At 39.1% G+C, this 22,738-nt stretch overlaps 1 protein-coding gene across 1 annotated transcript in view; it reads right to left on the bottom strand.

The window, feature by feature from the left end:
- The window catches only part of LOC106903221 (androgen receptor-like), a 39,903-nt gene extending 30,302 nt beyond the window's left edge, over positions 1–9,601 (bottom strand). The window contains exons 1-3 of the mRNA XM_014966861.2: positions 8,082–9,601; positions 1,886–2,037; positions 1,572–1,688 (exon numbers count right to left, since the gene is read on the bottom strand). Coding sequence (XP_014822347.1) covers positions 1,572–1,688; positions 1,886–2,037; positions 8,082–9,214 — 1,402 coding nt within the window. The 5' untranslated portion in view covers positions 9,215–9,601. The remainder of the gene's footprint in view (positions 1–1,571; positions 1,689–1,885; positions 2,038–8,081) is intronic.
- Positions 9,602–22,738: the final 13,137 nt, after the last annotated feature.

Here is a 22,738-nt window from a genome sequence, read left to right as displayed (position 1 = left end):
AAAAACGGCATGCTTTTGTGACAGAAAACATGAGACCATGAGGAATAATTCAAAAAGATTTTCAAATTATGATGTGACATTTATTCAGTACATTTCAACTGGAAAACAAATACATCTGCTTCGAGGAAGAAAAAAAAAAGACATCATAACTTATATTGGGCTGAAACATTTTTGGATTCAGTTGCACACTATAAAGGTTCTCCAAACCTGTCAGATTTTAGGGACATCTGGTGTCAAGTGATTTCAAGTCACTAATTCGTAAAATCCAGAATAGTTACCATTTTTAAAGAAATATCCCGTTTTTCTAATGTCACTGTTTTAGATTTTATGTAATCAATGATTACTGTCTTTACCAAGTTGGATGGTATGGATATAATTTTCTGTACCTTAATCCTGACTAAGACCTTTGTACAATTACATGTATTTAATCGTCTGTGATCTTTCTGCAAACTATGACTCTCTCTAAGGGATGCAAATGAGTAAATGCCAGGAGTATCCTGACAAGACAAAAACAGTTAAACTTTTATTGATGTTGCACCGATTTTCTTCCAAGCAATTCAAGCTGTGCGCCAAAGAAGACTGAAAACTGAAAGTGCAACCAAGATGCAGCAGCTTTTTTCCTGTTTTTACATTCTTCTTTATGATGGATTATCTCTGTGTTTCACTTGAACTGTACAAGATAAATGTCAGACATGTGCAAAAACCACAAAATCTTGGCATTTTAAACAGGGGAGTGTACACTTCGGACATCCCTTTTCAACCAGCTGGTCTTTGTTTATCATCAGCAAGTTTTTTTGGGAACACTTTATAAAAACTTCCCAATGCTAAAGCAGAGCTAGCATCCAGCAGAGATTGGCTGACGGTGAATGAAGTGGCATGAAGGGACCTGATAAGCGCAGCTTTTTAGTCTACAGGTCTGTGTGTGTCTGTGTACAAGTGTGTGTGCACATAATTAGTTTGACGTATATCTTAGGTGAAGTGTGCACAGCATGTTTTCACTACTAAGTAAATCTCTGTAAACTTTAACACTTAATGTATGCGTTGATAAACGTTTATGCAAAGTGCAAAGAGATTTGAAGCAGGGTTAGGTTATGAAACACTCTAAACGTGTTGTAGACCACAGCTGAAAACCTACTAATATTTATGTAGGCCCAAAAGTCAAACTGTTGACCCTTAATCCAACTGGGAATCTACTGCAAAGAATCTGTGGAAATTGATATTCAGAGAGTCTCCGTCCAGTCTGACTGTGGAAACTGCAGCGAGACGCGGTTCTACAACCTGTTGATTCTCCAGGGGGCTAAACTATGTGCGCCGCCCTTTTGAGATTTTTGTTATTTACATATTGTGAAAACCATGAATCACTTTCATTCCATTTCATAGAAACACTCTACTCCTTCATTCGAAAGTCCCCCCCAAAAACCTCAGCTGTTTGTGCCTGGAATGTACTGAAATGTATCCAAGAGGAGTGAATAATTTTGCATGGCAATGTATACAGGCTACATTCCTACTTATTCACTAGTTGGTTATGTAATCATATTAATGAAAAGACATCTTAAAACAATCTGCCCTACCTCCAAGAGTCATCCCAGCTTCAAAGCACTTCTTCAGCCGACAAGAGGGGCAGTTCTTTCTTCTTAGCTTGTCAATGGTGCAGTCGTTTTTGCTTGCACACAAGTATTTCTGCTTACCTATTTGATACAAAGGCAAACCATGGGTTAGTTGAGCCACTGAAACATGATCCAATGAAAAAGAAAAAAAGAAATCTCATTTAACTACTAAGTGCTTCCATTGTCAAAAACAGAAAGAAACTCAAGCAATAAATACGTGGAGGGCTTTTCAAGTGCCGGCACCAAACTGTAAATCCAAGTTGGAACTTCTAATTTACCTTCTGCAGCTCTTTTAAAGAAAACCTTGCAGCTGCCACATGTGAGCGCACCGTAATGGCAGCCAGATGCCTCATCTGAGCAAATCAGGCACGTTCTCTGAGGAGGGAAGAAGAACTCCATGGGGAACATGTGCTCTCTGCCAGCCTCAAACCTGCAGTCAAACATGAGATGAAACAAACGTGTGTACCTCGGATGGTGACCTTCAAGCAAGCAAACACATGATTTTACTTCTTTTGCGGATTTTTTTTTTATTGTAAGTGGAATCATTTTTTTTCCCCTTTTCTTGTATTAAAACTCCATGTTCGGTTTGAATCCTTTTTTTCTTGTGAAAGTATCACCCACTGCGGACAAATTAGGCCTAAAGCTGAGCACCACAAAACACCTAATATAATTCCCAATGTCTAACCACAAACAAGGTGCAACTTATATAGATTTGAACAGAGCATGGTGTGGAAAAAGCACGGAGCGCCCGCGCTGTGGCTGTGGGATGAGATGTGGATTAAGTTGGGCCGGCTGCAGCCTTGAGAGAAGAGATAACAAAGGAGCCTCAGACACAATGTTTCCTCAGTGACGTGCTAGATAGATACGAAGGTTCGGTTTAAAGGTGACAAGGATGAAGCGTCCCGATTCGCAGGAAATGTCGAAAGGCGTACTGGTCATTTAGCAACCATTTTTACGGAGTAAATTCGCTCTCATTATGTCGAGAGGGGGATTTTGCTGTTTTTGAAGACTTCTCAGGCTTGTAAATTGGCCTTTTTATTGACGACGCGCACATCCCAGCCAGAGGATGAAAGCTTAAAGACTCTGGAATGGGATGATCCAGGATGACGCAAACCACATGGTGTTTTGTTGTTTGTAAACAGGAAGCTGCCATGACTAATCAGTCATGTTTCCAACTTTTAATAAAAAAGCAGGAATTCTCTCACAAACACAGGAGTTGTCTTAATGTTCTTAATGTTTACAAGTATATATAGGTATATTTATGTATGAAAGAAAACCACCGGCATTCAGCAGAATCTAATAATGCTGACTTTAAAGTAAGGAGGGAGTATTTGAGACAGTTTCGAGATTTACACGCATGCAGGGGTAGTTTGGGAACGATTCAGGAAGGAAAGTGGCTCAGCTCTACGAAGCCCCTTTGAAGTTTTCCTCCGTTAAATACATTAAACCGATTCCGAAGACTGAAAGTCGGCCTAAATCCATGCACAGATTCCTTTTGGTTTATGCATCACAGCATGATGTTTATGACCACCTCCATGTTATTTATGCTTGTTTGGCATACTGATTTGCCATGGTTCTCATGCATGTTACCCAAGTACGGCCACAGCTTCTGGAGGTATTTGGTTTACCTCTGGTAATACTCAAAGTAAGATAAATACAATGCTTACCAACTTAATTAATTTCAAAAGAGAAGCTAAAGGAAGAATAGCAGAAGAAAAACAGGTTTAAAGTGAAATGGCTCCTTAGCCCTCGGGTCTGTACCATGTTCCCGCTGCAAGTTGGAGAACCAGTGGGATTTGTGTGGAGCTACATGTGTGTATGGATAAAGAATAGAAATTTTGAAATTAACAGCAGAAGTTCTTATTTCCACTATAAGGCAGGAGTGTCCAAAGCGCCACCCAGGGACCATTTGCGCCCCCCGGAATGATTTTGTTCGGCTCCAGACTGCAATTCAAAACTGAAAGAAATGTGTGTAAGCCCTGACTGAGGGAAAGATGGGTGCTTTTTAAGACTAATACCTCAAAACGGTTATAAATTACAATCATCCTAATGCCAACAGTGGAGATTAGACAATTATATTATCATTTTAAATAGGACCACTAATAACCAGTGACATTTATACTTTTGTGCTACTTTTTGTTTAACTTTTCAAAATATAGCAAAACAGTGACCCAAATACTGGTAAGAAATAAGAAAAAGAATTAATAAAACTAGCATTTTTAAATTGTTTGATTTTCTTTTAGATATGCAAATAAACCAGAGACGTTTTATGTTTACTTTGGATTAAAGATCAATTTTCTACAAAAATCAGACTGCTTTTTTGTTAATATATTGCATATTGTAGTTTTGAGCTGGTGAAAAAAAACCTTTACAATAACTTTTGCTTTTATAATTAAAAAAAAATAATACTTTTGTGACCCAAGAGTACAATACTTTCTACTTGACAAAAACAAACTTTCAGCTTTTCTCACAAACTTAAAAACATCCTGCTTGCTTGCAAGCCTGCCATGCGCTCTCTCTCTCTCTCTCTCTCTCTCTCTCTCTCTCAAAACTTTCTGCATTTAGACCTAATGACTCTTACACAAAATTCTGTCCTTTCTGCATCTTTCTCCTCAAAAACCTCAACATCCTGCCAGCCTGGGTTAAACCTGTTCGCTTAGGTCCTCTCTTCTTGCAGATTCTGCTTTAGCAGATTTAAGAGCCTTGTAATTGTGCCAGCAAATAGACTTCAATCCAGACAACCATAGGCAGAGTGCATTTGCAGATGCATTTCACTGAAGATTTCTGACCTCTGTTTTTCTGCGTTTTAATTCCTCACCCCTCCCCATAGAGAGCCTTATTGGTTGGCTCCGACCCACGACAACAAATGGCAAGAAGGAGAAAGAGTCTGCTCAGTTTTGGGTTACAGAAACAGATTGCTGGAGGTGAGTGCCTGGTCCTGTAAAATCTATAAGGACAGAGGTTTGAGAAAGAGCAGTAAAATGGATCGCAGTGGGGGAAAGAAAGGGTTCGTACATTGCATGCACTTGGTAAAAGAACAATTTAAACCTTTGTAAATTTGCTAAAAATTGTGCTCAGTCACAAGTTAGACGTTATTAGCAATACGAGCTAACAGCAGCGTGTTTCTTTGCATGCTATTTATTTGAATATGCTCACAAACAGATACATATAAAGCAAGTGCAAACAAAAGTATCTATCAAAAAGATTTAATCTGGAGAAACAAACTGTCAGAAGTATAAATTAGCGCAGTTTATTATTGTAGCTATTGCCATGTCTCAAACATGGCAGCCATATTGGATTTTGAGGTAAGTGGAAAAAAAAAAAAAAAACTTTCAACGTTTCCACTTGGAATTCAGACTCCTGGAGAATCGATTAATAAAAATCAGAAAACAATAATTATCTTTTTAAAGAATAAATAAATGAATCATTAAATCATTTGGGTTTTTACTATTTTAGAAGAATAAAACTATAGCATATATAAAGCTGTGATGGTAAATGTTGCCACATTGTGCATTTTCAGCATCAATGTGAGACAAAAATCATCTCAGCTACCTGTCAAATATTTATGCTGCTCATCTCCAGGTGCCCAGCTGACACTTTCCATTTCAGGCCATTTGTTTCCGTCCAAGTGTCAGAGACGTGGTCTGCTGTTCTGCATTGACCAGCTACCATGATTTGTTGTAGTGACCACCATTAGGCCGCATGCCTTGCAAAAGCATTAATATTTCTCATGCACTTTTACTTATTGCGGCCTGGCAGTCACGCTCTTATTTTGTTCGCACCTCTCTGAATTCTCAACTTGATTCCAAGTTAAATTTATGGGACATGCTTATTAACTTTAGCATGGGTTCTGCTGTCATGATTCCATCAGCAAACGAGACCACGTGATGCACGTTATCGTGCTGCAAAAGATACTAAGAAACTCACGACGAGACGAATCTGGAACAAATCTGAGAAAACTGCTGAGAAGGTGAGTTATTTAAAATGAAGGCTGAACCCCATGGTTTAGAGTTGCCTCTGATTCAGAACAAGCAGAATGTTGATCGACACACTTGACGATTTTGACGAGAGCATTTTTCACAAAATGTGATGTTTTTTTGTTTTGCTCGTTTCATAATTGGCTAATGCATTTTGTTTTTATGTCGTAAAGCACTCGGAGCTCCCTTGTTGCTAAAATGTCCTGCGCAAATAAACTTGACTTGCTTTGATTTGGCATTTTCATTTAAAACGAAACTTTTTGTTTTAAACGACGCGATGTGTGTGCTTCTTAGCAATTTGCTGCGAGGAAAGGTTCAGATGGGAGCAGCTTTTATACAGATGAGCAGCAGATCTTTGCTGCACATGTTAATTAATAGTTAAGGGTGTCTGCTGAATTTTCTTGTTCATTTGAATGTTTAACCACATGAAATAGCTGTGTTGCAGTAAACAGGTTTCTGGATAAGACCGCTAGACCATAGTACCGTCTGGTGAACTAGGATGACCTTGTTGTCTAAAAAGGAAACTGTAAAAAAAAAAAAAAAAAAAAAGTACAAAAAACGTCCAGTGAGTGGGGAGATCAGTTGCATGTTTCTTGTCGCCCTCTACAGTCAAAACATTAAAAGGCAAATTACAAAAACATGTTGCACCTACATGCATGGTTTCTGAGAAAAAACGGAGTCTGAGAGTGCACACACTGAGTCATTACCTTCAGTGAACTCAGACAGTTGGAGAAAAGCCCTCGGCTGTGTAATATATGACTCTAGAGTCAATCAACATCCCCACACCAGGTCCATTCGGCGTTATAAACCAAACTAAGTCATAAAAGAACATAGAGATGCAAGTTTGAGTGCAAATCTTCAAAGAATTTCTATCTAAGCAAAACAAATCCAATACATACAACATATTAGCTACAGATTTTTCCTTTCAGTCATTCGAGCAAGAAAATACGAATACTTTGTTACAAGAAAAAAAAAAATGGAGTAAGTTAAGCACACATGCAAATTAGAACGGGGCATTAAAATTATTTGCCTTCATAGCACATCCTTCATCATCGACAACGCCAAGCATTGAGTCAAATTACTGGTTTTGTGATGTTTAAAAGAATACAGCTTCATGATATTATGGAAAGCAATTTTTTTTTGCTGATTCTTTTTGCTTCAAAGCTATTCTATTCTACTGCTTGAGCGAATGCTGTTTGCGTGGGCTTCTGGCCGACCAGCATGCAGGATTCTAATGGTTTTTACCTAAGCAAGAGAGTTATGAGACTTCACCATCAGCTATTTGTTTGGTCCAAAAATCTTAAAACAGACCGCCTGGGTAATAAAACTGTTTTCGTTGTTTTTTGTTGTTGTTTGTTTTGTTTTTTTTGTTTTTTGGGTTTTTCTTTTTTTTCATTACAAAGTAGCATTCATCCCATGCTGACTGATTTTAACTCTGTTCATAAATTTAATTCAAGACACATTCATGTGACTCAAATATGTATCTGATATAATGAGCTTGAATGTCTGTCTGGTCAACGTTTTCTAATTAATTTGTGTGAGTTGAGTGAGAGCTGTAAAATCCTCTCAGAAACTTGGACATGATTTGGTTTCTAATGAAAAAAAGACACGTGTAGTAGGAATGCAACTACAACAGCTGTCTACAAGGAATAAACAGGATGCTAGCTAAGATGAAACACATGTTTTTATCTCATTATAGGTTTGATGCTTTCGAAGTTTTTTTTTCTTTTGTGGCCATTTAATGTCAGTCAGAAACACCAGTGAAGTTGATTAGGGTACATGGTTTTAAAGGGCACATATGATTGATTGCAACCAAATGGTAGAGCTTGGGAATCACATAAAATAAGGAATTACTCAAACACTCTTGACTCTCGTAATTTTTATTTATTTATTTCTCTGGCGTTTATATTGAAAACTGACTTAACCAGACGTTTTATCAATTAGCACAGGAATTATTTTAATTGTCCTATATGCCGTGAATAACAGGACAGACCAATAAAGTCGCTGTGATTATTTGGAGACTTGAAGAATAGCACTTTTTTTTTTTTTTTTTTTTTTTTGCTTTTTTGTGTTCCCCGTAAAGTCAGAGTGAACTCAAAATCTCTAGATTGTCGTTTTTTGTTTTGCTGCTTGCTTTTATGCGTACGTCTAGAAAAAGTTTGTACTTCTTTCTACATCCTGACAGATCGACAAGCAAGCTCAGACTGCGTGATCCTTAATTGGATTCAGGATGAACAGGATCACTTTTGGTGATCTGATTAACCACAAAGCGCGAACTAAAAAAAAAAAAAAGAAAGAAAGAAAGAAAAAAAAGCTAGTCCACTTCATTTTTCAAATGTATATATATATAAATATATTTACACACAACTTAGAAAGTGTAAAAAAGTAGAATTTTTACAAAACCAGTTATTTAGTTACCCTATAATAATAATAATAATAATAATAATAATAATAATAATAATAATAATAATAATAATAATAATAATAATTGAATTACCTGGTATCGTTGTAGACTACATCCAGCCATTCACCGACTTGGCTCTTCATGTCTCCGGAGTTGGGATAGGGGGTCCTCAGCATACCGCCGGGATACCACTGCTCCGGGCGCACCACGCTCCCCTCGTATGGATTACATATGAACGCCGCGTTCGGTCCAGACTCGTGTGCGTTCATGCACTGCCTGGACCCCCAGAACTGCGTGTTGTACCTTTTATTGAAGGTGTACCCGCCGCCCCAGAAGGACCCCCAACCATCGTTTCCCTCGGACTTGATTTTGACGCTGTACTGGTCCGGCTGGTATCCGCCGGAGTCGCTCTCCGGGGCGTCCACGAAATCCCGCACTCCTTCCTGAGGGTTGTAAGCCGCCCTGCATGGCCTCTCGTTGGCCGCCGCCGCCGTCGAAGTGTGTGCGAACTGGGCTAAGTGGTCTGGGGCGTAAGGGCATGAAACGGTGCGGGCTGCGTTTAGGTGATCCGTGTCCTCAGCCTCGCACGGTGTAAAGTTTTGCGCGTTCACAGACGTCCGGCTGGAGGCGAGGTGATGAAAATGCGCAGGCGTCTCTGAACTTTTATACATCTTCACGGCTGGCTTCTGGCCGTGCACAGGTCGCTCTTCCCGGTCGGGACACCTGTAAGTAATCTGGGTCTGGGCATCGGGGCAGCTCACAGCCGCGGCGTCCACCCCGAAAAAATACTCTCCGCTGATTTGGTCATTTGCCGCACATGGGGGGAGTGCGGCGTCCACGTCGCTCATGTCACTGGACTCCATGGTGAGACCCAAAGAAACGGACACTGCTCTGCACAGCTCTCTGGCTGTCTCTGAGATTGTGGCGCACGCAGAAAAGGATCTGGTGTCAGCGTTTAACAACTCCTCCTGAGGAGCAGCAGCTGTCTGACAGCAGCGCGCCTCCATGTCACGGGCTGGCGGATTAACGCACCCAGACCCGCAGCTCCTGGCATTATTATCGGATTCATCAAACCTGCCGTTTCCTGCGCAGCTTTTCGTGAAACCGACTGGATTTTCCTCAGTTTTTTGCGCCATGCCGAGAGCTCTCACCGCGTCGCCTGCCTTTATTTTCTTAACCCCGGACCAAACGGAGCTGCAAGATAACTGTCGGCTGGTTTGGCTCATTTCCCAGAAAGAGTTCGCTTGGCCACGAGACTGGACTTTGCACGACAGAAAATCCCCCAGCTGGTCCCCGGGAACGGTTTATCTGCAGCTCGGCCCGATCTCTCTTTGTGCTAGGCGTTTTGGTAAAAGTCTCACAGAGCAACAGGAGTCGCAAACTCCTCCTAAAGTGAGAGTCGGAGTTACTCGGATACGCTTTGATTAAAGTCAGCAGCAGGAAAACGGTCTAAATATGTTACTTTCTTTCATTGAACGACCAACAAGGGCGCAGAATGATTCATAATTTGCAGACTAATAAGCGTAGGCTACGCTGTAATTAATTAACACTCTGAAACGCGTTTCCACGAGACAACCCAAAACAAGCGTCCTATTATCTACGATTATGCTCCCTGCCTGCAGTTTTACATCACGCTTTCATGTGCGCATCACATTTTTATGACCTGCCACCAGCTTTATTTGGATGTTTTGCTCAAGGCAAACATTTCCTTCACATCTCTGGTACGATAAGAAACTCTCTAAATATAAGAATATATTTAACGAGTTTTTTTTTTTTCCAGTTTTAACAAAGATCCGACTTTACACTGTTTGCATGTTCTGCACTGTACATTTAAAATATTCAGATTATTATTATGATTAACGTTATTATAATTATAATAATAATAATTATTATTATTACTAATAGTAACAATTCGGCACAACTTACATTGCTGTGTCCACTGCCATAACAATTTACGTCATTACTAAAATGTTTTTCCCCTGAAGCTAAATCCCATAATCAGATTCACTTGTGCTTATTTACAGCATCATGATGTAGATGAATGATCGCTGTGCTGCTGTAAAAGACTTGCTGTTTCACTGGTGAAGCTGGGAAGACAAAGGAGCTGCTTCTGTGTTCCAGAATCAATCAATTGATCATAATTGATCCATAAAGCGGGTTTAATTTACATTTATTGAGGTGCTTTTCAGTGAAAACAGAGATCAATAAACACTGGTAAGGTAAGGCAATGGCAGGTAATCTGCTGTGGCAACATCAGAGGGGAGCAGGCCAAGGAAGATTCAATAAAAATACAATAAAATGTCCACAAAATAAATCCACACTTGCCCAATAAAGATGAAGATGTCCTGCTGCTCTAAAATAAAAAGGAAACACTGTTAAGCTTGAAAATAAATCCCAGACTGTGAGGCATGTGCCAAAAGCTTACTCTCAGTGGTTGGTAGTGTAAAAGAATTTCATGCTAGTAAAACTGCTATTTTACTCTAAACATGTGGCACTGGTGTAAGGAAGTCTAAATTGATTTTGCTTCAAGCAGCGGAAGAAAATGCCAGACAAACATCTAAATAGTTTCTGAGCAGTTTGAAGCTGTGGCTTGAGCCCGTGTCAAACGCTGCACAATGGAAAATGGGTAATGGTGGAACGACTGTTGTTATGAATACAAAAAAAGAGAAAATTTCAATGGATGAGCCAGGGTGCGTTTTAGCATAGCTCTGTTTGTAACTGTAGGTGATAAAACAAAGCTCTTCATAGAAGCACAGCATTAATGGCATCAGGCTGTGCAAGTTTGGGCTTAAAAAGGAGTTTTGCGACAACAAAATGATTTAAAACATCCAGTGTTAAATATTTGTGGGTGTTGTAGTTTATATTGATTGCTTTGACCAGCTTAAATGAACTGGGATTCCCTCATCTCAACAGAAGACGCTTCTTGTAAATTAAATATGTGGTAATCAAACATAAATCACCTTTTTCTAGCTATTAGAAGCTACATACGTCAGTATAAATCCACTTCCCCTAAGATTTTCACTTAGCAATTAGCCTCCAGGCCTTAAAATATGCCATGCCTGTGTTATTCAAGGCAGGTTTTCTTTTACTGTAACAGTTATCCCCCCTAACTTTCTTATTCTCTGTGTTTTTCTTTCTTTGTTTACATTTAGAGTACAGTTTCTAAGTTTTTAGCCACAGTTTACAAAAACGTCATGCATCGAAGCATTTCTGATTCTGGATCATCGCACTCTTTGTCAAGAAGGACAATTTGACACAGCCTATGTGGAAAGATAACAAATGGTGCTAGTATGAAAGTGATATCACGGGCTACGCCGGGGCTTTTCAAACTGTAGGGCGTGACAGGAGGAAAAAAAAAAAACCTAGAAAAAGTTACTGTGAACATTTAGCCAACTTCACAAAGCTTATGGCAGAGACAAAACTGATAGATGTTTAGTAGCTAAAGCTACGTTGGGTAAGGAGACGTAAATTTAAATATGGAAGTATGACCACGATTATTTCACGTTAGGATTTTCATGGACTGGATGTGAAGATGTTTCACTGCCACAGTGTTGTCTGTAAAGACCCAGGAGTTTTTTGTTTTTTTTTTACTGCGGTCACATCAGAAAGTAGTTTTAGCACCGTCAATGAATGAGCAATGCTAGCATCATATCATGTGTTGCTATGCACAGCTAAAGCAGGTAAACCCCACAACATCAGTCAGAAATGCATGAATGGAGCATCAAAAAAAGCAAAAGCAAAAAGTTTACAGAAATAGTAGCAATAATACAACATAAAGGGGGCGGGTTGTCTATCTGCTCTCTGAGGTAGCTAGCTCTCCCATACTTTGAAAACACCAGCACTAATCTACTGCTGTATTTTATTCTGTTTGTCGATTATGTAATGATTGATTGGAAGAGCTCATACACTTTGTTGCCAGTTGTGTTTTCGCGACTGGCAAACAAGCTGTTGGCATGTTGTTCGAAGGCAACATTTGCTTTTGCTTCATATTTTAAATGTTTTGGCACCCTTAGCGCCCTTTTGCAAACAAAACGTGTCACTTTGACTACGAGCACAGCTGTTTAGGTCAGCGTGTTAAATACTTCGAAAATGTGGTGTTTGAGTCGACAGCTGCACGAAAGTAATCAAGAAAAACTGTAAATCTTAATGTTACCAACTTGGCTCATAGTTGGCAACAAAAGAGGAGGCGCCACGGACAAAGCCTAGCTTGGTCAATTTTATATAACTAAAAAAAAAAAACAGTTTGCTGTAAAATGAGATTTACGACGTACGATTTACGATTTATTTATTTAAAACAGGGACAATGTGCAGTATTGTCCGTGCAACCACACAGGAAAGGTGCATTAGCTCTGGCGCCAATTTCCACCTGTAGTCCCCGACCCGAGAAGAGGGTTATGTCAATAAGAAAAGTAAACGTCCTGCCTGAAAGCTGGTAAGAGTAAATGACGAAGTAACAAAAAAGAGCTGTAACCTAAAATATTACCCATTTGGCAAGCCAGTCGCCCGGAGGGAGTCAGAAAGGGGAGCACAGAGGCACTGTGTAGGAGCTACCTTTATAGCCATCACGCCCACTTCTCGCACAACTGGATCTGTAACAAGCCAACCCAATTACCACGGAAAGGGAGAAACAAACATGCAAAACCCAGGGCTCCCAAGCCATCACACCCTCTCCCATAAAATATGGCTCAATTAGCCACCATCTCATAACAATGTGATTGGGATTCTGGACAGAATGAAGGAATGTGAGGGGGTTATAATCTGTATAAACTACAATAGTGCATTGACCTTCAAAATGTTGTATGGTCCATATTAAAACCAATGCTTCCTTCTCCACTTGGTAAGAGTTGAACTTTTGAGGGAAAAAAAAAAAAGATGGGAAGGTCCACAAAAACAATGTGTCTGGTTTTAGATTAGCATAGACATCAATATATATATATATATTTTTTTAATCTGCTGAGCTCGACTGACTGGAATCAGAAATGTTTTATTCTTTAATCAGATCTAGTCTGTATCGCTCTAAACGCTGTCTCTCTCTTCCTTCTGCTTTAATTCACATTCGCACAAACGAACATTTAATCTAAACTTTTCCAACTCAAGTTCCTGTTCTTTAGTATTTTTCTCACGCTCTAAAATTTGTCGATGCTCCAACATTAACAACTCTTTCTGCTGTTCAAAGTTTAAAGCAGGGAGGAACTATATTGGTTATTAGCTGAGAAAACTCTGGTACAGCAGCTAACATGTTTCTGCTGCCACTTTCTACCCACAACAAATCCTTCTCAATTAATGTTTCCTTTGTAATTGGAAAAAAAAAAAACAAACAAACAAAAGAACAAATTCTTTTTTGGATTGTTCAGAAGAAACGGTACCAAAATATTTTGTCACTTCCAATAGTTGCTCTTTTTTTGAAGCAACCAACAAATGTTCATTTGGAGTTTGAAAAACTTAGCAATGTCCACACACACACACACACACACACACACACACACACACACACACACACACACACACACACACACACACACACACACACACACACACACACAAAAACCCTAGAAACATAAAATGTACTGGTCACTTCCTGTGAAAATCCTGCAAAAAGGGGAAAAACTACTGATACAGTTTTCAGAGTTACAAAATTCGAATCATTGTCTGAAAACACTAAACCAGCTACTAGTGAGAAATGGGGCTCATTCTCCCATAACCAGACACCTAACCAAAAAACGTACAGCATAGGCCCCACCCTAGTCTGCATGCAATTTGGTGGTGGGTGTTTTAAACTCATAACCCAGTGACTCTGATAAGCAACCAGGCAGCTGACGGCTTACCTAGAAAGTTATGGAAATGTACCTGACACAAGTTGCTCTGACCTAAAACAAAAAACAAATCAAGATTCCCAGAACTATCTGAAACCTGCCAGGAGAATTGGTCCACCAAATAAACAACAGCGAAACTCACCAGCTCTAAAACCACAAAACTAAGATTAATTTATATTTGCAGACAATGAATAACTCTCTATAGGGAGCCAAGATGTTGTGAAGTCTCCTTTAACGTGGTGCCGACATAAATTACCACAAAACTTTTATTTTTATGTCTACTTTTTGTTGTCAGCATTCATACTTACTGACTGTGAGAAAAACAAACAAACAAACAAACACCAAGGGCCTTAGAAAGCACCATTTCATTCCAAAAGGATACATAACTATGAACGAGCCCCATTTGTTACCAACTTAGGTCATAGTTGGCAACAAAAGAGGAGACTCCACAGACAAAACCTGGCTTGCTCGGTTTTATTTAACTAAAAAATATATATATAGTTGTAAAATGAGAGAAGAGGATGATGTCAATAATAATAATAATAATAATAATAATAATAATAAAACATCCTGTCTGAAAGCTGGTAAGAGTAAATGACCTAGTAACAAAAAAGAGCTGTAACCAAAAACATAACCCATTTGGCAAGTCTGTCTCCCAGAGAGAGGCAGAAAGGAGAAGCACTGAGGCACTAGGAGCTACCTTTATAGCCGTCACGCCCAACTCTCGTGCAACTGGATTTGTAACGAGCCAACCCAATTACCACAGAAAGGGAGAAACAAACGTGCAACACCCAGGGCTCCCAAACCATCACATTAACCACATCACAATGAAAGATGAACACACTGAGGAGGATAAAAAGGAGTTTTAGAGACACGGGATGAGTTTGAAGAAGGGGTCGTAAAGAGAGGAGCGACGGATGACGGAGGATGAGAAAAAGATCTCAAAGAGTGATGAGGAGAACCAGAAAGAGGGACAAGGAGGATGAGAGGGATGGAAAGGGGAAAGGCGAAATGGGGGACGAAGATAATGAAAAGCGGTAGTAAAAAGGAATGAGACGGACGAGGAGGGTAAATGCGCAGAGGGGATGTAAGGAATAAGAAATGGAGAGAATGAAAGGAGGTTTTATAGAGAGATGAGAATGAAAAGAGGACAAATAAGGATGAGTGGAACAGAAAGTCTCGTAAGAGGAAGTAATAAGAACCAGAACCAAACATGGAGAAGCAGCATTCAGCTTCTATGCACCACAAATCAGGGACAAACTTTCAGAAAATTGCAAAACAGCCGAAACACTGGGTTCTTTAAACTCATGGCTGAAAACACGCCTGTTTAGAGCTGCGTTTGACTCATAACCACTGGAACATTCACCAACATCTTCCATGTGCATTGATGACTTTGATGATCATTGACAAAATGTAATGTTTACTGGTTTCACGATGTGTTTATGATAGTTTTTTTTGTCTTTACAACGTAAAGCACTTTGAACTGCCTTTATGCTGAAATGTGCTATACAAATAAATTTGATTGATTGATTTACTGATTGACTGATAAGAAAGTATTAGGAATGAGGAGTCCAGAAATCAGCAGGAATAACTAGAAGTGGGGTGGAGGCGTGGCCTTACCTCCAAACCCAGGTTAACAAATTAAGACCGACTAAAGCATTCAAAACACTTTCATATTCATTCTATATTAGTTCTTACAAAATTATCAATCTAAGAGGTTTCTCTTATCTATGGAATAACACGTGAATTCAATAAGTAACACAAATAAAGATCAGCAAAAGTAAAGTTTTCTGATTTTCTTTGTGTATCAAAAAGACAAACTCCATGAAGCGAGTGGATTTCAGACGATTGAAAAGGAAAGCTGTGCTCATACAGAGTGTTAAACCGGCACACATTGGCAGTGATCTGCAAAATAGGACCTGTGAAATGTTTGACCTGCATTCTGTGAAAACAGATGTACGAGCTGAGGTCAGCTCTGAGAATGTTTTCCCCTGCCAGGCAGACACGAGAAAGGTTTGGACCCATAATAATTATAATCATACCCAGTTAAGTCAGACCAGGCCCATTTTCAGCCAAAAGATGTTCTGAATTAGAATTGACATTATGCAGCTGGGTCCAGAGTATTTGGAGACCAACATAATTTCCGTTACTCTTGTTTGCCAAAACACACTATTCACATTAACCTTTCATAATGAATGTGCGCTTTAATCTAATTTGAACTATTGTTATTCACAACCAAATCAGAGTGACTGTTGACAAAGTATAAATCTAATATGTAGGGCCTGTTTATCCAGGAAACACAAGCAATTATACACATTTTCATAAGCATAAATATTATATTTATTTTACAATACTTTTGTGGAGAATTATTCTCGGGGACAGACAGCCTGAAGTCTAGACATCACTAATTAATTAGGGCTCCTCCTTTGTGATGCTCCGACGTGCTTTTACCTCGGACTTCAATTAATGAATAATTCTGCGTCTTTCTCCGTTGGGTTTTGTCAGCTCAACCCAGTTTAGGTTTGATGAGTGACAAGGCAAAAACTCAGAAGTGAATCAAGCCGACTTTTTGTTTATTTTCATCTAAAAAGGAATGCATTTGTTTGGCTACCTTTATATACTGTTACCCAGTTAATAAACACAGGAACCCAGTGTCTTTGAAAGAACATTAGAGTGCCATGAAAAACTTATTTCCCCTCCTTAAAGATTTACTTCTGTTTTTGCTTTTTTATTCTCAAACAAGTGTTAGTGTTGGATAAAGACTCGTAAGTAAAAACAAAATGCAGTGTTCCAACCATGCTATTATATCTCAACTCTATATTTTTGGTTCAATTCATCAAGCAGCACCCAAGTCTGATTGCTGCCAAACCTGTAGAAATAACAACAAAAAAACGACAGAACCATGTCTGACATGTAGCAGGCCACAATATATCAAAAAGCAACATATCGTGTGCTGATCTGGGGGAAATTCAAGAACAGCTGAGAAACAAACAGCTACAAAGCTATTTCTGAAGCTTTATGGACTCCATTGAACCACAGCAAAATCCATTATCTACAAATGGTGAAAGCATGGAGCGGTGGTGAGCCTTCACAGGAGAGGCTGGCCAACCAAACTTGCTCTAAAAGCATGGAAAGGGATCGGGCAATGGTGACATCCATGGGAGAAGTTTAAAGCAGAAACCACTCCTGACCAAAAGGAACACAAAGGCCCATCTCACAATCACCGAAAATAAGATCTTAAGAGTTTTGGGAAAATATTGTTTGGACTGACGAGACAAATGTGTAACTCTTTGGGCTCAACGTTAAAGATAAAGAACATTGTACCGCTATTCAAGTGGTTGTCAGGTGGTGTGCTCACTTCTAGACGATTCTGAAGCACAATGCCCAGCTTTCAGTCAGTCACTTTAAGCTGAAAGCGCATCGGATTATACAGGAGAACAACAAAACGAAGAGCACCTGAAGTCAACCCCCGAATGCCTGAAAAAAATTAAATAAAGGTTTTAAAGTGGCCTAGAAAAAGTCCTGACTTAAATCTGATAGAGATGGGGTGACAAAACCTAAATTGGTTGAAATAAAAGAAAATGTCCAAAGAAGAGTAGGCCAAAATCCTTCTACAGGGACGCAAGACTCGTCAGTCCTCAAAAACCTCCAATGTCCCGTTTGGCCTCTAAAAGAATCAAAGACTTTTCACGGTTCTTTACAGATGTACCATGAAAGAGGGACAGATGACTGCGAGCCAAGAAGCAACTGATAAGACCCCGTTCTGTGTTTGCTCGCTCTTAAACTAACCCCAATGGCTATAACCTTAGCTTGCTGGTCTTCACTAATTTGATAAAATTCCTCCTACATCTTCACATCATGCTCCAGGAACATATAATGATCCAAAGCAGGGAGTTTCATGCCATGTCTCCAATGGGAGGTAAAACTGGCAGTCCTGTAGCGTGAAAGCACGTTGTCTCCTGCCTCTAAATTTCAACTGACCTGAAAGAAAATTAACTTAATAGCCCTGTAAATATGTGTTGTTGTTGTTGTTTTTTTTTCACATCCTATGAAAACAAGCCAGAAACTACCATGGTAGATTAATTCCAGCTTTTGAAAAAGAGAGCTTAGCACAGTATTAGAAACTTGGATCCCAACCGTCACGTTTTCTCATAAGAAAAAGTGATTCGTAAATACATACAATCTCTAAAATTTCCCCAACCTCTCTGATTTTCTTTTAGCTATAACACAACAAGACTTGGTGACATGATGGAGCAGAATTAAAATGTTCACTTTCTGATGTTGCTTATACTCAAACTAGATGCAGCCCAGCTAGCTGCTTCAGGAAGTTAGAAAAGTTGATGTTTAAAATTTAAATCAGCAATTGCTTCCAAAGTTGTGTGTGTTTATGATCCGTTTATTTATTTAGATCACGTAACATCAGGCTTGGATAGGTAATTAGTTTGGATGCTCCTGAGAGCATTGTTTTAAAAGGGTGGTGGTTTGGCAAGGCTATGAAAAATGGAGGCAACATCACTCTGTGATGTGACTCTGTTACACAACTTTGTGAAAGAAAATGAGACGTATTAATAAATATGAAATTCTTTCAAAAGAAACATTTGCTTACAGGTAAACACAAAAAATAGCAGATTTTACCCTTGAGCCAAAAAATTATCAAGAATATATATTTTTTTCTGTCTTGGGAATAAGTTAGGACACCCTACCTCAAATAATGATAATTATTATCCCCCTTTGACTGAAATACCGTCAGTCAGACGCTTCTTAGCCATCCACCAGTGTTTGGTGGGAAGGGTAAGGAAAGGTTACTCCATGCCTCACGTTTAGCTTTTAAGACGTTTAAGGGGTTTCTAGCACATACAGGTTGTTTAATGTATGTTCAGAAATCTTCTTAATAAGATCAAGCTCTAACTCAGCACAGAACTTTCCATTCCTTAATTCCCAGCCGGTCCCTGTTGTGATTTTTGAGTCACTCTCCTGTTCAAGGACCCAATGCTGATTCGGCTTTAATCTTTCCTTCAAGGACCCTTCGATACATGGCAAAGTTCACGGCTCATCCTATGACGGTGAGCTTGCAGCGTCCTGTTGCAGCAAAGCATGCCCTAACCATGACACTCCACATCCTTGCCTCACCATTGGTGTGATGTTCCTCTCCTGGAGCGCTGTATCTGGTTTGAGGTGAGCATTTCATCTTTCCTGGTTTCCAAATAATTCAGTTTTGGACTCATTTCTCCAAATATTATTCCAGAACTCCCTGTCCCCGTCTACGTTCTTTCTGGCAAACTGTAGTCTGGCCTTCATGAAAATATTGGTTTCCTCCTTGCAGACCTTCCATGAACATAAAACTGGACTACTCTCTACCCCAATTTCCATGCAAACTTTGCAAAAACCTTGCCATAATTGGCTGCAAATACAGGTACCTATTGTTCCTTCTTTTATCCATCTAAGATTATATATTAATTTATATATCCATAATTTCTGTGCTCTGCGAGCACTTGAAAGCACAACTCAGAGTCCTTGTTTGTGCTCACACTCTTGGCTTGTAAAGCTGATTATTCCAACTAACAGTATAGCAAGAGCCTGCTTTTGGACAAGTGAGGACTAAATCTCTTGTTTTTTGCAAATTTCTTTTAGTACCTTTTGACCTACTTTCAAGATGAGTTTGCTTAGACGACAAGCTCATGGATGTCCCAGCTTATATGGCCAACCATGCTGACAATTACTACAATCATCCTCCTCTTATAGACTATTTTTCAGAGAATCGAATGGCTTGTTTTTTTATTTCTCGATCCCTTAATAGACTCAAAAACTGCTGGAGTTGTCTTTCTGGAGGACTGTCGCAGGTTATTTGAATTTATCACAGTGTTCACTTTAACTATAGGCTTTCTTGTTTTGCACTTTTAGGTCGGGAATGAATGTGAGGATGTTCCTTTTACTCCTCCGTCACAAACCCAAAAGAAGAAAAAACACAACTTATGTTCATATGTAAAATAACCTCGCATTGGGGTTATTGTTTTGTAATAGGACTACCACTTCCTGAGTTGTGTTTGAATCAACTCATCCTAAAGGGTTAAGCAAAGGGAAAAAATAGACCAAATCTGTGGAATGAACTGCAGATGTGTCTTGACATTTCATTTAAAGTACAGTTTCCATTAATAGCCATTTACACACCCTGACTTTGTTTTCAAACACCTTACTAATCCTGACCTTTAGTCTCCTTAACATCTTAACCACACACACACCAAAGAGTGTTGTTCTCGTGGTGTTTTGCTGGTTTTTGAGTTTCTGATAGGTCCGCCGCCGGTCAAGGTCAGTCCGACTGAAAACGAGCCGAGCTGAGTCTTCGTAGGACTCTTACATGCATCGCGAGAAAATAAATTAAAGCAGAGAAGGCAGTAGAAGGATTATAAGACCTCAAGTTGCTGATCACAATGTCTGAGCTTTAACAAGACCCCTTCTCCCCAGATGCCCATCTCCCCAAAGACCAATTTTTACAGCGTAATTCACACCCTGGCTGTGAGCCAATGTAGTAAAGATGATGGCTCATATTATCTGTGTGAACGTGTTACATTTGAATTCATTGTGAGAATCTTCACCGATTTTTTTTTATTTTTTTTACGGTCTTTCTGGCCTCTAAGAAACACAAAATGGCTCAATCCTGTGCTGTATGCGTTTGTAATTAAGTTTTCCCTTCTGATTTGAAAAATAATAAATAAATAAATCTTTTGAAATACACCAGATGTTAAAAAAATATTTATTTGCATACGTTTTCCAAAATTTTTATCTTGTGTGTTTATTGTTTACAATTCTGCACGGCACGTTGAGCTGCTTTGAGTGTGAAAGGTGCTTTATAAATAAATAAAATTGACTGACTGTAAACTGTTAATCATCAAATAAAGTCTAATAGCCTTTTAATTTAGCACCAAATAATATACAAATTAGTCCAGTATTATTAACTATAGTACAGACACATTTTCTCAAAGTTGGAATATGTAACTTTTATAAAATATATGTTTTTTACATATTTGTTAAATCTGTCCCAACATAGTGAGAATATATGAGATAGATAATTTGTGAAAAAAGGGACTCCTCTGCCTTATCCTAGTGCTAACTACATAAACACACAGCTCAGTCAGAAACAACCAGAGACAGGAAGAGCATCTGAGTGCTGTCAATCATGCTTGTGAATGTGCTGCTCTCACCATCTCCCTTGCTCTCTGATACACTACAAATTCTCCCCATCAGCAGAGCCTGCTATGTTAGCGTGGCCACCAAAGGAGGCAGATAAACACTTCTCCTGCCATTAGCACATTGAGCAACACATACACAAGATGATTGACAGCCCTAAGACACTCTTCCTGAATTTGATTGGTTGTTTTAATCAATTTGACCAATTTAAAACTATCAGGATGTAACTGAATTTTTTTGTTTATTTATTTTTTATTATTTTTATTTCATTTGACTGGTGCTGCCATCCCTTATGGAATGACTCCCTGGTTGGCAAGCCATAGATCTCTTATCAATGATCATCACTGGTGGTGGAAGACAAGGCACCACAGTACCAAGACAGCTCATAGATTTATTGTCTGATTATTTACACTCGTAAAGAGGAGTTTGATAAAGATCTTTAGACTTCCCAAATATCCATCCTGACCTGCTGAACCATTTAAGATCAATGACATAAATCTTCCTGCTATGCTCTCATCATTAGCATGCTCAAAAACAAAGCACACATTCTACGCAAGTAATCGGCTTTGTATTTACATGACTCACTGCTAAAGTGAACCATGCCATGTCAGTAATAGCTTTGCAAACAACTGACACTTATTTCTAAAAAACAGAAGATTAACATAATATACAGCAACGTTCTTCTGTCATTTGCAGTTGTAGGAAACCAGCCTTTAACCCGCATGGAAAAAGAAGCCCATTCTTCTGCTGCCTGCTGTTTAAAAGTCAAACTTTCCCAGAGGTTACTTGTCAACCACATTACTGCATTGTAAACTGTCACATGTTGTCTAAACTAACTAGCAGGCTTCCTCTGATGCTCGAGGACATTTAGCTTTTGCTATCACTTACTGTGTAGAGTCTCAGTGAGGAAAACAACCAGAGATCACATCTCAGCAGCTGGGGCCGGTTGACCTTAGGGTATTTTTTCCAACATTGCTGACATTAACATGCAGTCCATGTAACACGCACAAGGGAGCAGTTAAAGAGCCACGCACTCAGAGAGCACAACCTCATTGGAGGATCGCTACAATGACACACCAGCAGTTGATGGCTTCAAACGGCTCATTTAAAATCATCCAGGATTTTTTACCAAGTCCTTTTAAAACCACCTGCCAGTCCCTTAGTTTTATGGATGCGTTTGTGACAGCAGATGTCCAACCATTAAATACACCATGCACACTATTTACTTCCGCTCACAAACTTATTTTAAACCATATGATCATGTTATTGTGATCTTTCTTAGAAAGCTGTAACATCACAGTTAGTTTGTTGTTTATTCCAAGCCGGGAAGAAATCAAATACAGGATAATAATGTGTCATTTTTTATAATGTCAGTTAAATAGGGAATTTCCTCGTTTTTAGCTCCAATCAGTAACTTCACTGTCCCTATTGAAGAAAAACATTCCCACAGCATGGTGCTGATAAGGCCATGTTTCAACATGAGGCTTAGTCTGTTCAAATGTGTAAACAAGTTTACTTGAATGACAGTTAAAGATTTAATATGGACTCTGTAAGCCCGTGGTGGTTACACTGTATGGAAAACCAATAAAGACAGCAATTCTGTCAAGTTTTAAACATTCCTTGTGAGTTTTTAAATTAGATCTGCTTATTTAGGAGTGCCGCTTATTCCCATCTCTTTAGAGTAAAGTTTAGAGGGTGCAAACTAAAACCTGTACCAGTGAGAAAAGTAACAAGAAAACCTCTTAATTTTTA

This window comes from Poecilia mexicana, unplaced genomic scaffold (assembly GCF_051168715.1).
Source record: "Poecilia mexicana isolate PSO_F unplaced genomic scaffold, ASM5116871v1 scaffold_14, whole genome shotgun sequence".
NCBI classification, from domain to species: domain Eukaryota; kingdom Metazoa; phylum Chordata; class Actinopteri; order Cyprinodontiformes; family Poeciliidae; genus Poecilia; species Poecilia mexicana.
Note: the sequence above shows the minus strand (reverse complement) of the source record. Positions and strands in the feature narration are given on the sequence as shown.